We start from the raw sequence: 14,427 nt of genomic DNA, 5'->3' as shown, positions 1-14,427 counted from the left end.
TGCATTGAGAGCTTGTTTCGAGTGTGTATTACTCAAAAGATTAAGTATGCTGAGAAAGTCTAAGTGTCAGCATCTTGATCTTTCAGCATACACTGAATAGACTCATTATGTACAATAAAAAATAACTTTTTGCTAGTTAGCACACAAGAGACTAACTTCTCACACTCTGTTGATATGGCCTTGCCAACCATTGTGATGACAATAGCCACCTCACACTGCTCTTAAAGATCTACTGTTGTTAGAGTCTGAATGTTTCGCAACAAACAGTCATAAATTACACTTGTAATAACCATTTACTGTAAAACATACTTTGTTTGAGAGGAAACATGTTAACTTTTCTCCCTATGGAAAATGATAGACTGGCTGACTGTAAACATCACAGGATCACCATTTAGAAACACACTACGCCATTTAACTGTGATTGAACATCTGTAAACCATTCAAGAATATGTATATATATATATATATATATATATATATATATATATATATATATATATATATATATACACTGCCTTCCAAAAGTTTGGAAACACCCCGGGCAAAGTGTGGTTTTGGACGATATCAGCATAAATCCTTATCATTTTTTGGTCCAAATACATTACAGTAACTTGACATTATCATTGAAGACCAGCAATAATAATTTTCATTTTGATTACATAATAATGGTAATATATACATGTCAAAGTCAGACATGCCCCTTTGCCAGCTGTGATGCCTGGTTACTGGTTTAAACTTGGCCCAGGTTTGTAAAAGATTTTTGGGTCAGCACACCTTAATAGCTTCAACAATTGATTGCCAATTAAGTTTAGAATACAATGAACCAATTTGAACCCAGTTTAGGTCAGATAGCTGCTAATGGTGGATATTTTGAGGAATCGAAAATTTAACTGTTTATGTAATAAAATATGTTTTTGTAGTTTGTGTTATCCCTTATCAGTGCGAAATTATCACAAATTAAAAAGGATTCATGCCAATATTGTCCAAAACCCCACTTTTCTAGGGCGTTTCAAACTTTTGGAGGGCAGTGTATATATACGGTTCACCACTGTTCCTTCATTGGACTACTTTTGATAGATACTGAACACTGCAGACCGGGAACACCCCGCAAGAGCTGCAGTTTTGGAGATGCTCTGACTAGCCATAACAATTTGGCCCTTGTGAAACTAGCTCAAATCCTTAAGCTTGCCCATTTTTCCTGCTTCTAACACATCAACTTTGAGGACAAAATGTTCACTTGCTGCCTAATATATCCCACCCACTAACAGATGCCGTGATGAAGAGATAATCAGTGTTATTCACTTCACCTGTCAGTAGTCATAATGTGTGTGTATATATATATATACACTTTAGACTACAAAAATGATCAAAAATCTTTTTCAGAAAAATTATATTATTTTTAGTGTATACCTTCACTTAGTTTGTAAGCTTTATGCTTTGTTTTTACCAAATCAATAGAAAAATGTTCAGTATATTCCCTGAAAACAAGTATAAATATCATGTGAAGCAAATTTAAGTTTGTTGTTTGTTTGTTTGTTTGTTGAAGATTTTAATTTACTTATTTATTTTTGCAGTGTAAGAAAAAGCTTCACAATATGATTATCGCTAGACAAATATCATCCACTAGCATGGATAAATCTTACACTGAGCCTAATGCTTGGACATGAATGTATTCTCATCAGATCTCCCTTCTGACCGTTCTTTCATGTAAGACTCGGTTAAACAAGGGCCCTGTCACTCAACACTTTGGTTGCTGATAGTTGCAGACGATTGGCTGCTTTGGTATCAAGAGATTGAGAGTGAAGGGAGAAAACCATGAGCAGGGTAATATGACACAGTTCTACATCTAACAAAGGTTCTCAGTTCCATTGCCAGGTGAACATTCCATGTAGAGAGCGAAAGAGAGGGGAAAGACAGAAACAGAAGCAAAGTAGGAACTTGAGACAGGACAAAGAGGAGGACTTGTTAGGTTGAGCAAAGAGATGAGTGACGTCAGGCAATATACTGTAGACAGAGGGATTGAAATATAAATGAGAGAGGGGGACAGGAATTGGAGATGGGAGTAAGACTAAGGAAATGACAGACACAAAGAGTGGACTGAAGAGCATCAATGTGTCAGTACCTCCTCGAGCTGGCATGCTTTGACCACACTCTTATAACGATACTCATCATAGGTCAGGCCAAAAAGGATGTTGTCTCGGATGGTTCCAGGCATGATCCAGGCTGTTTGGGAGGAGTAGGAGATTCGGCCGCTGTGTCGGATCTTCCCAGAGGAGGGAACCAGCTCCCCGAGGATGGTCATCAACAATGAGCTCTATAAATATAGGCATTATGTCTGAACAATGACAATCTTACCATTTCCTTTTAGCAAATGTTTGTTTTCACTTAAACAGTTGGCTTTACTCATCCTTTTATATTGTAGCTTATATTTAGGCTTATTAAAGGTTTCACACTGTAGTGGCTTTTCATGTATCCACTATAATTGTTATAAATGTGAATTATTTGTCAGAATTGCTTAGTCTCTTGTCCAACATTCATTTTATTATGAAGTGCATTGTGTTGTGTTTAAGGATTAAAGGAAATGTCCTTAAATTACCAGTACTTTTTCCATATTATTTTATCACAATTTCATGGAATTAATGACAGATTACAAGTGAATAAAAATGGCAACCACTCCTACCTTCCCAGATCCCATAGAACCGGTAACAGCCAACATCTCTCCTTTCTTCAGGTTTAAGCTGATGTCCTTCAGTACAGGAGTCACATAAAGGTTGGTGAAGAAGAGGCCTGCATCTCCATTGTGATGGCCATTAGCTTTGTTCTCCTGTTTTATCCTTTCTAGAAGTTCACCAGGACCCTGAAGGAACATAGATAGAGGGTATTTACACATACACAATGAATGCATTCAAACATTGATTGATTCTTCCTGTTGTTCTGTTCTCTCTGAGTGGTGAAAAGGAATAGCAAAGTCATTTGCTTTAATTTGGAATATCACCTAATGTGGTTCAAGTAATTTAAAGTTAGTTGTTGACCTCAGTTAGGCTTCATGGGTCACTAGCCTTGTAGCTACTCAACTGAACATGCAATTCTATTCAAATCAGTCAACAAAAGACATAGCAATTAGTTCGCTAAACCTGCTTCCCAAAAGTGAAAAGGAATTGTTTTCAGTCTCAATCTGTTTCAAAAAGGTGTGATAATCTAAAAGACTGTACCTCATCCCAAGAAGCAGTCACATCTTTAAGTTCCAGCTCTGTGATGCTGAGATCGTACTCCATTAACTTGTATTCTTCCTTACTAAGAAATTCCTGGAGGAAGTAGAAGTTAAGTACACTTTACAGCATTACACAATATTTACTGATTCAATATTTACAATTTACTGATGCCAAGAATAGTGGTCTTCAGAAATACAATAGAATACACTAGGTTAGAATGCTAGGTTAAAAACAACCCAAGTTGGGTTGAAAATGGACAAACCCAGCAATTGGTTTGTTTTAACCCAGCGGTTTGGGTTACATGTTTGCCCAACGTGCTGGGAAGTTTAATTACCCAGCTATTGTTTAAATATTACTATGTGGCTGGCTTAAAATTAACCCAAAATAGGTTGGAAATTAAAAATCTGACAAATAACTACTAGAGGCAACAATAATAATGTGAACATTTATTAATAAGCAATATAATAAATGTCTGTTGTTTAATTATTATTCATTAAACTTATTAATAAATGTTCAATAAGTAAATATATTAATAAATGTTCATTTCCAACACCCAGCAGGTTGGGCAAACATTTAACCCAAACGCTGGGTTAAAACAACCAATTCGCTGGGTTAAAACAACCAATTCCCCGGGTTAAAACAACCCAACCGCTAGGTTAAAACAACCAATTCGCTGGGTTAAAACAACTCAATTTGCTGAGTTAAAACAACCCAACCGTTAGGTTAAAACAACCAATTCGTTGGGTTAAAACAATCCAATTTGCTGGGTTAAAACAACCCAATTCGCTGAGTTAAAACAACCAAATTCGCTGGGTTAAAACAACTCAATTTGCTGAGTTAAAACAACCCAACCGCTAGGTTAAAACAACCAATTTGCTTGGTTAAAACAATCCAATTTTCTGTGTTAAAACAACCCAATTCGCTGGGTTAAAACAACCCAATTCGCTGAGTTAAAATAACTCATTTCGCTGAGTTAAAACAACTCAAATCGCTGAGTTAAAACAACTCAATTCGCTGAGTTAAAACAACCCAACTACTGGTTAAAACAACCCAATTTGCTGGGTTAAAACAACCCAATTCGCTGGGTTAAAACAACTCATTTCGCTGAGTTAAAACAACTCAATTCGCTGAGTTAAAACAATCCAATTTGCTGAGTTAAAACAACTCAATTCGCTGAGTTAAAACAACCCAACTACTGGTTAAAACAACCCAGTTTGCTGGGTTAAAACAACCCAATTTGCTGGGTTAAAACAACTCAATTCGCTGAGTTAAAACAACTCAATTTGCTGAGTTAAAACAACCCAATTCGCTGAGTTAAAACAACCCAACTACTGGTTAAAACAACCCAGTTTGCTGGGTTAAAACAACCCAATTCGCTGGGTTAAAACAACTCAATTCGCTGAGTTAAAACAACCCAACCGCTGGTTAAAACAACCAATTCGCTGGGTTAAAACAACCCAACTGCTGGGTTAAAACAACCCAACTGCTGGGTTAAAACAACCAATTCACTGGGTTAAAAGAATCCAGTTTGCTGGGTTAAAACAACCCAACCGCTGGGTTAAAACAACTCAACCGCTGGGTTAAAACAACCCAACCGCTGGGTTAAAACATCCAATTCGCTGGGTTAAAACAACCCCATTGCTGGGTTTGTCCATTATCAACCCAACTTGGGTTGTTTTTAACCCAGCATTTGAGTGTAGAGCCGTGTTTCCCTTTTATCAACACCAAACCAGAGATGTTTTACTCGTATTTTACCAGATATCATTTAGCATTATCATTAATATTACTAAAATGGTATTATTACAAAGATTCACAAATTATTCAATTGGTAAAAAACTCTGTTTCACAAAGTATCTTCCTTTTAATACAAACAAATATAGAATTTGCATATAGTTTGTACAGTACAAACTACACTACAAATGACAACGACAAAAGTTGACAAAATTTATTTTATATTTAAATATTTTTTTCCATTTAATTTTAAAATGGAACGCAATTATTTTAATCATCTGACAGTCCTGACAGGGTGCCGTGAGAATGGGCTACACTTGTGTCTCTTGTAGAGTGTGTGGACTCACTTCAATCTTCCAAATAAGCCGCATGGTGTCGTACCACATCTGGATGGAGCCGGGCAGTTGTCGAGTAACAGTCATACGCAGCACCATACAGTAGGAGAGAGTGGTGAATATGCGACGCAGGTTGATACCGCGACTCAGGGCATGGGGCACCACTGCAGCCACAATCACAAAGATGGCTGAGAAAAAGTATGCAGAGCTGTAGAAGTAGCGCAGGGAGCCAATCTTCCTGGTCAACTTCACCTCATCCCTAAAAACAGTTTACGGGAAGCAAGAATAACAAACTGAAAGGGAATGCTAGATGGGTAGGATATTTGGAGACTGTGTCATGAGATATCAAATAGCTAAAAAAACAACGGCACATTGATTCTCCAAGACTGAGCTGATAACAAAAACACAAAGGCACGCCGTGTGCTGCCATAAATGTAATACTACAGAGAAACAGTAGGAGACTGTGGCTTCAAGTTTCCTGACCCAGGCCCACTCTTCTGGTCCATAATCTCTTCTGAATGAACCTCACTTAATATTAAAGGAATAGGAATTAAAGAATGTGTAGGACAGAAATGTAATTAACTGAAATATCAACTGTTCACTTTAATTAAATCACTTATTTAGTCTCAGTTTCAGACAGCACACCCTTGATCCACCTTGATCTGTTGCATATTGCACACAAAAATGGAAAGCTCTTCTCAATATGGGAGTTCCAGTTGTTTATCAATCCGCCTGGAAACAAATTTGTGTTTACAAAGTACTGGGTTGATACAGCAAGTGCCTTTGAATGTGAAATAATCACTCAATTCGCCAACATTTTCCAGGTCTATGGCATCAAATCTGTGTAGCAAAACTGTAAAACAAATTGGACTATTTGATATACACACTACTGTTTCCAGAAAGGTACTCAAAACATATTCAAACAAAACAAAAGATTCGAAGCAGTGTTTTGAAATCGGCCATCACTAGATATTGTTGAAAAGTCATTATTTTGTTTTTTTGGTGCATAAAAAGTATTCTCGTCGCTTTATAATATTAAGGTTGAACCACTGTACTCACATGAACTGTTTTGAATATGTTTTGAAGTTCAGTGGCATTGCTGTCTATGGAGGCTTCACTGAGCCATCGGATTTCATCAAAAATATCTTAATTTGTGTTCTGAAGATGAACAAAGGTCTTATGGGCGTAGAACGACATGAGGGTGAGTAATAAATGACATTATTTTCATTTTTGGGTGAACTTACCCTTTAAAAATATGGCATGTAAAATGGCATGTAAAAATTGGTTGTTTTTCATGTCAGTCAGATGGTCTCTTCAAGTTTCTCAAAGGTCTGGCTATGTGAGGCTATTCACTGTATAAAAGCAACACTCATGACTTGTTTTTAATAAAAAGTGGAGAACACCCACAAACTGTTTGGGTCTTACTGTCTGATGTTCTTAATGAGGGTCTCCATTATCTCCTCCCAGCCGTAGGCCTTCACCGAATGCAGGTTCTCCATGATCTCTGAGGTCAGAGCCAACCGTTTGTTGGTCAATAGCACTTTTTGTGCTCTGGTGGAAAACGGAAAAAGACAGAAAATGGGAATGATGTGTCTGTGCTTACAGAACTTCATGTCCTGTACATAATAAACACTCCAGTGTGGGTTTAATACATATGACTAAGCATAGTTGTAATGTCGATGGTGCAGTGAAGGCACTGAATACAGACAATATACAGACTGAATTATAATTGATTGTAAGCTTGTGTGTGTGTGATACTGTCTCAGTAGCGGTTCTGACCAACATGTTTACATTTCTCCAAGGCACAAGGCTAACCAGCCTCCTGATTACAGGAGCAGAACTGAACTACCTGTCCAAACTCTTCAAAGCCTTTAACCAGCATGAATCATAAATGGAATGTTTCTGTGGGAGCATAAAGGATACTTTGAGAGAAATCTCTTAAACAGATATGTGCCAGTGTAAGTCTGTCAATGGGAACTTTTTGGTTTGCATGTAGGCTGAAAGTACATTCGAGACTTACTTGTAAGGACCCATTTTATGTGAGAGAAAGGCCTGCAAGACACCCAATAAAGAGATGGCAGCAAGTGCACAGAAGCTGTTGACATCAATGAGTTCCCAGATAAGCCCTGTACACAGGATGCATTGCAATGGTGATATCCAAACAAAATGGGCCATACCCAGGCTCTGTACCAAAAAAGAAAAAGAAAAGAAAAGAAAGAAAAGCATCATGGTACAGTGAATACAAAATTGAATCTTAGTCATTAATTAAAAATTAAAAGCTTTATTTAAATTTGTTTGTTTCAAAAGCTTAAAAGAGCCATTAAATTTAGACTCTTCTTTATCTATGGTCATTCTTTATGTCTATGCCTTATATGTTAGCTAAATGCCAGAGTTTTTTTGTATTGTTGTGCCACCCATGTCCTACTATACCAGGCATGCTGAACCATATCTAAGAACACTTTGAAACCATTTAGAAAAGTTTGTTCACTTCAGCACATTTGCAATGGCTACAAAACATAACAAAACCATCTCATACATTCCAAAGAAAGGACACTCGAAGAACCCACATTAAACACAGGTGCTAATTGCTTTAGACCACTTACAGAGTGTATCAATATTCAGCACATTGGCTCTACCTTCCTAGGACGTTCCAGAGTTCAGCTACGCTCCCCTCTGAAGCTTTATGACAAATTTAAATTTAATGCTCAACCAACAGGTTGGCAGGAGTGTATTTATTTCAAATGTTCGGCCTCTGTGCTAGATACAAACTCTCTCTTTTTTTTTTCTTTTTCAAATTGGCTATAGTCCGGTTCAAAAGTTTGGAGTCAGTATGATTTATTTTTTTGAAAGAAATTAATTGTTTTTTCAGCAAGGATGCATTTTATATATATATATATATATATATATATATATATATATATATATATATATATATATATATATATATATATATATATATATTCTAAAAAAATCTGAAAAAGTAGAGAAAAAAATAAATACATTTTTCACAGGTGTTTTCCCTGTATTTTGAATTACACAATGCATTGTGTCGTTTTACAGTTAAAGGAAAAGTTCAGAAACTTAAAGGTAGGGTAGTCAATTTCAGATAGGCTAGCAATAGCAAGCTAGCTTTGAAAGCATAAGATCCCACCCTCCCTTCAGAGTGCTCTCCAAAGCCACGCCTCCTTCAAATCATAAACACGCACAGCCAGAGCAGAGTCTGCAAAGCATCACGAGGGACAGCATTAAATTACCTCATGTCTCAAAACACGCAACATTACAATAATAATGGTAACACTTTACAATAAGTTTCATTAGTTAACATTAGTTAACTACATTAGTTAACATGAACTAATAATGAACTGCACTTCTACAGCATTTATTAATCTTTGCTAATGTTAATTTCAACATTTACTAATACATTATTAAAATCTTGTTAACATTAGTTAATGCACTGTTAACTAACATGAACAAACAATGAGCAACTGTATTTTCATAAACTAACGTTAACGAAGATTAGTAAATACAGTAACAAATGTATTGCGCACGGTTAGTTCATGTTAGTTAATACTTTAACTAATGTTTAACTAATGAACCTTATTGTAAAGCGTTAGTCTGACTTGTACCACCTGACTGCTGCAGATTCATTTTGGCATCGCCATAGAAACACATTATTACAAGTTATTCTGAGGACGTGAACAGCTTAGAGTAGAACATCACGGGTTACCATCCCATAATTTCGGTAATTACAACATTGCGTGAACGCAGCATAAGCTCATTGTTTGGAACAAATGCAATGATTGGACGAACATTTTTTGGTCCTGAGACTTCCACAAAAGATATATGTATATTTTTTTTAATATTTAGACCACTTTTAACAAAAACTGTTCATGAAAAACTCTACCCTACCTTTAAAAGAAAATGTCCTGGCAAAAAAAATACCATTATCTTTTTGTTTTTTCTACAGATATATATATGTATATATATATATATATATATAGTCTGTAGTAGTAATATATAGTAATATATATATATATATATATATATATATATAATGTGCACTGCACAGATTTTTGTACAATTTAAAGGGTTAGTTCACCCAAAAATGAAAATAATGTCATTTATTACTCACCCTCATGTCGTTCTACACCTGTATGACCTTTGTTCATCTTCAGAACACAAATTAAGATATTTTTAATGAAATCCGATGGCCCAGTGAGGCCTCTATTGAGAGCAAAGCCACCGAACCTCTCAAGATCCATAAAAGTACTAAAAACATATTTAAAACAGTTCATGTGAGTTCAGTGGTTCTACCTTAATATTATAAAGTGAAGAGAATACTTTTTGTGCACCAAAAAAACAAAATAACGACTTTTCAACAATATCTCGTGATTGCCGATTTCAAAACACTGCTTCTGAGCTTTACGAATCTTTTGTTTCGAATTAGTGATTCGGATATCCTATCAAACAGCTAAACTGCTGAAATCACGTGACTCTGGCGCTGAAGATGAACAAAGGTCTTAGGGGTGTGAAACTACATGGGGGTGAGTAATTAATGACAGAATTTTCATTTTTGGGTGAACTAACCCTTTAATGTTCTCTAGAATAGAACTATCCCTTCGACTTGGTGACCTATCATCCAGCAAACATGAGGGAAAACTGAAGTGATTTGCTCTTTTTAATACTCGCCTGGTCAAATTTGCCCAGGTTAGCTGACATCAGACTGACCAGCTGACCTGTGCTGATCTTGTCCAAGACTCGGCTAGAAAGTTTCAAGGTCTAAGGGTCAAGAATCAGAGAAAATCATACCCTTAATATACTGTTGGGAAAGATACTGATATCAGAGAAAGATGATAGTAGAGATAGATAACAAACCTTTTTATAGATTATGCTAAAGAGTGCAATTCTAATCTGCATGCCCAGGCGGTGCAGCCCAAACATGGCAGGCTGGAGCAGGAGAAAGCGGGCAGTAAATAGCAAGCCAAGACCAAAGGCAAGAAAGTAACCATTGGCTCGCTCCGGTTCATGGGCCGGGTCAAATGACGCAATGACCCGCCCTAAAAGCTGTGGCTGAACTGTTTTTGTAGCCTCCTGAAAAATAGTAACAGAAATTACTAGAAAAAGACAAAACACCTTCAATTTGACAAACTTATAATTGCTATTTACAGAAAATCTAAATTGATGTCCAAAGTATGATAACAACAAAATAATAAAGTGACAAGTGAAACAACATCTAGCAAGAGGTTAGATGCTGTAAACTTCTTCACTGGGACAGTCACACTGCACTGTTACCTGCAGTACACAGCTAGGAATCACATAACTTCATACCAATGAGCCAGCAATATCCACCCATGTGCAAACAATTAGCAAATATACATGTGCGTTTGAACCCTTTTGTAGATTTCTTAATTAAATCGACAAACTGCTGATTTAAGAGATCAACACTCCAATCCCAGAATCATAAAACAAACACAGACTATTTGAACACTTACGCCTATATATAGGAGGAAGCCAAATAACAGAAAAGGTTTTATGAAGCATCGTGCCAAGGCTCGCAGGAGACTGGGTTTTTTCCTTCCAGACGCAACTTCTCTGTCCCATTCTCTGTTTAGGTAGAGAGAGAAAACTGAATGGAACAGTTAAACAGCATCCCACCCACCCACAATTAAATGGGTTTGTCCACATTGTTTGGTGCACCCCTGTATAACCAAGGTGATTTAGCGAACTTATTAAACAGAGCATAGAGACCTTGACAAGCTTGGGGAAATAGGGGAGACTGCTCCAACATGTTAATTGAAAAAAAAAGTTCAAATTCCCGGCAGTGCTTCACCTTAGAGGAATAACAAAAATGCTCATCATCTATCACTCACCAGGGGCCTGGCCATTTAAAAGGTCGCATTTGATGCCCATTAGCAGGGCACTGGCATGAATGTATTGTGGTTTATGTGGCATGAGAGAAACTTTACTGGAATGGGCAGGGTGACATTTAAAGGGGGTTGCCTACATTTTATTCTTCTTTCTCCCTTCTTTTGTCAAAAACAGCATACAAACACCTAAAGGTGGGATATTTGGCTTTGGTGAGTCACAGGAGGTGAGCTGAGGACTCTGAAAGTCACAATAGAAACCAAGAGTTCTGTTTGGATCACTTCATGATGTAAATTTGCTCACTTCACAAAAACATGAGCCTTTCAGTTCTGTTTCTTTAGACCCTGAAGAAAATGTTCTCAGTAATTAACATCAAAATACAAGGGAAATATCAATATATTATTTTTGAATATAGTGATTTGTCTTTAAAGGTGCCGTAGAACGTGTTTTCAAAAGATGTAATATAAGTCTAAGGTGTCCCCTGAATGTGTCTGTGAAGTTTCAGCTCAAAATAACCCATAGATTTTTTTTTTATTCATTTTTTTAACTGCCTATTTTGGGGCATCATTAAATATGCGCCGATTCAGGCTGCGGCCCCTTTAAATTCTCGTGCTCCCCGCCCCCGAGCTCTCGACTGCCTTAAACAGCATAAACAAAGTTCATACAGCTAATATAACCCTCAAAATGGATCTTTACAAAATGTCTGTCATGCAACATGTCTAATCACGTAAGTATGGTATTTATTTGGATGTTTACATTTGATTCTGAATGAGTTTGATGGTGCTCCTTGGCTAAAGCTAACATTACACACTGTTGGAGAGATTTATAAAGAATGAAGTTGTGTTTATGCATTATACAGACTGCAAGTGTTTCAAAATGAAAATAGCGACGGCTCTTGTCTCCGTGAATACAGTAAGAAACGATGGTAACTTTAACCACATTTAACAGTACATTAGCAACATGCTAACGAAACATTTAGAAAGACAATTTACAAATATCACTAAAAATATCATGGATCATGTCGGTTATTATCGCTACATCTGCCATTTTTCGCTATTGTCCTTGCTTGCTTACCTAGTCTGATGATTCAGCTGTGCACATCCAGACGTCCTGCCCTTGTGTAATGCCTTGAACATGAGCTGGCATATGCAAATATTGGGGGCGTACATATTAATGAGCCCGACTGTTACGTAACAGTCAGTGTTATGTTGAGATTCGCCTGTTCTTCGGAGGTCTTTTAAACAAATGAGATTTATATAGGAAGGAGGAAACAATGGTGTTTGAGACTCACTGTATGTCATTTCCATGTACTGAACTCTTGTTATTCAACTATGCCAAGGTAAATTCAATTTAAAATTCTATGGCACCTTTAATATTAAATAAAATGGTTAAAAATAAATAAATGAAATCCTCGTGCAAATTAAAAATTGAGTGTAATTGGAAAAGAAACACTTTAGATTCGCCAGGATATGTATTTGGAGCTGTATGAACAAATCAGTTGTAAATAACATTTTTAAATCACAAATTGAATATGTCATGAAAAGGTAAAAATGCAAATACTAACTTTTCCAAACGCTCTGCAAGAGTATCTGCTGCATCTTGACTGGGAGCTTGATACACATCAGATGGCCTCAGTTTCTCCCTAAAACCCTTTCTCATTAAAGGGTTTGTCCACCTGTAAACAGCCAGAACAGATGTTGAAAACTTTAATATTGTGATTATTTTAATTAAAATGAACTTAGGTTATTTTCTAAGGAGATGTACAAGAAAGTGTAGTTATTTTCTAGTCTATGTTCTATAAAAACACTCTGGAGTCTCGATCAAATTGTTCCAGTAACTTACAGGGCGGAATCTTTTGATGTAATATCGTTCTAGAGCAAACAACATTTTTCTTTTAGGGCCCTTAAACATTTTGCTATCACTGTTATGTAAATCAAAATAATAAAGTATTGTAATATCATCCAATATTGATCTTAAAGAAAAGTGCTCGAGCGGCGTGCTGTTGCTATGGTTACCTCCTCAGGCGAACCCAACTTGTGTTTGTAAGCGTCTACTGTACTTATCGCACTCTGATTAAACTGTACTAATGTAACTTGTGAGGTTGTAAAAAGTTTATTCGAAAACACTGAAACGTGAATATATACACACACTTGTATGTGTAAAGCAGTAAAAAAAACTTATTTAGGGGGGTTAGAGTTCTAGAACTTGGTTTATAAATAAACTGTCTGTAATTAAAGTGTTTGAATGAATGTTTAAGTCATCAGGTGCAGTCTGAGAAGCCATCCAGTAGAGACGAATAAATGTAAATAAACTAGAAAAATGTCTATGGTAACTAGAAAAAATGGTATTTAAACACACGTGTCCTGAAGCACAACATTTGGTTTTAAGGTTTGCTAGTCCAAAAGTGAACTTGAAAGTGAATTTGAAATTCTGCTTTCGTCTTACCAAAAGAAGTATCTTGAGAGGCAGCTGACATCCTCCACAGGTGAACGCTGCATCCTAAAAGTACCCCGTGGGTGACAGAGCTTACATCGGGTGTCAGCTTAACGCCTCTCCGTTGAATGAAGCTCGCGAGCGCTGTCCGTCACCGCGCGCACAGTCGAGCGCTGATATTGTCGATATTCGCTGCCAGTACTTAGGAGATGAGGAAAATTTCTCGTATCTCAAATCGTTAATGAGAAGTAACGCGCTTATAAAGAGCTCATGCTGACAGCAGCGCTGTGATTCAGTGAGAAAAGTGCGCTCTCTCAACCCCAAATGCCACAGATCCTTTGGGCATGTCATCCTCAAACTGTCAGTCTTTTACAGAGATGCTCACGTGTTGCTTTACAAGAGCAAGTGGCGTGTCATCATCAGAGAATTCTCGTGTGTTCGAAAAAGAACGTTAATAGTTCTTTTAACACATGAAATTCTGTTGCTATTGTTTAATTTCGCACCTTTCCTGATTTCCTAATGTTTGAAATGGGAAAATAAATGTAGCCTATATTAATACATTTTCAAGCTAGTTGAAAGAAACGAATGACTTAACACAATTAAAAGAGACTAATAGTCCTAATACTGTAATAAAAAATAAAACACTTATTGTCAAAATGAGGAAGAAATATTTAAGATGCAGCACTGTTTAGGTCACTAATCAAATCAGCATATTTGTGACTTTTTAATTCCATTGTGCAAAAGGTCAAGCACAAGATGCTCTTTGGATGATAACATGATCATCAGGTTTCACTTGTAGAGTTCAAGAACTCCTGCCATTACAACAAAAGGGGACTTATTAAATAGCTTAT

At 36.7% G+C, this 14,427-nt stretch overlaps 1 protein-coding gene across 1 annotated transcript in view; it reads right to left on the bottom strand.

Moving 5' to 3' along the window:
• The window catches only part of cftr (CF transmembrane conductance regulator), a 35,420-nt gene extending 21,383 nt beyond the window's left edge, over nucleotides 1–14,037 (bottom strand). Inside the window, exons 1-11 of the mRNA XM_048169133.1 lie at nucleotides 13,589–14,037; nucleotides 12,708–12,818; nucleotides 10,771–10,882; nucleotides 10,154–10,369; nucleotides 9,968–10,057; nucleotides 7,299–7,462; nucleotides 6,704–6,829; nucleotides 5,291–5,537; nucleotides 3,213–3,305; nucleotides 2,681–2,857; nucleotides 2,123–2,314 (exon numbers count right to left, since the gene is read on the bottom strand). Of these exons, the coding sequence (XP_048025090.1) occupies nucleotides 2,123–2,314; nucleotides 2,681–2,857; nucleotides 3,213–3,305; nucleotides 5,291–5,537; nucleotides 6,704–6,829; nucleotides 7,299–7,462; nucleotides 9,968–10,057; nucleotides 10,154–10,369; nucleotides 10,771–10,882; nucleotides 12,708–12,818; nucleotides 13,589–13,641 (1,581 nt within the window). The 5' untranslated portion in view covers nucleotides 13,642–14,037. The remainder of the gene's footprint in view (nucleotides 1–2,122; nucleotides 2,315–2,680; nucleotides 2,858–3,212; nucleotides 3,306–5,290; nucleotides 5,538–6,703; nucleotides 6,830–7,298; nucleotides 7,463–9,967; nucleotides 10,058–10,153; nucleotides 10,370–10,770; nucleotides 10,883–12,707; nucleotides 12,819–13,588) is intronic.
• Between the last annotated feature and the right edge of the window lie 390 nt (nucleotides 14,038–14,427).

The sequence above is a fragment of the Megalobrama amblycephala genome, linkage group LG19 (genome assembly GCF_018812025.1).
Source record: "Megalobrama amblycephala isolate DHTTF-2021 linkage group LG19, ASM1881202v1, whole genome shotgun sequence".
In the NCBI taxonomy this organism is placed as follows: domain Eukaryota; kingdom Metazoa; phylum Chordata; class Actinopteri; order Cypriniformes; family Xenocyprididae; genus Megalobrama; species Megalobrama amblycephala.
Note: the sequence above shows the minus strand (reverse complement) of the source record. Positions and strands in the feature narration are given on the sequence as shown.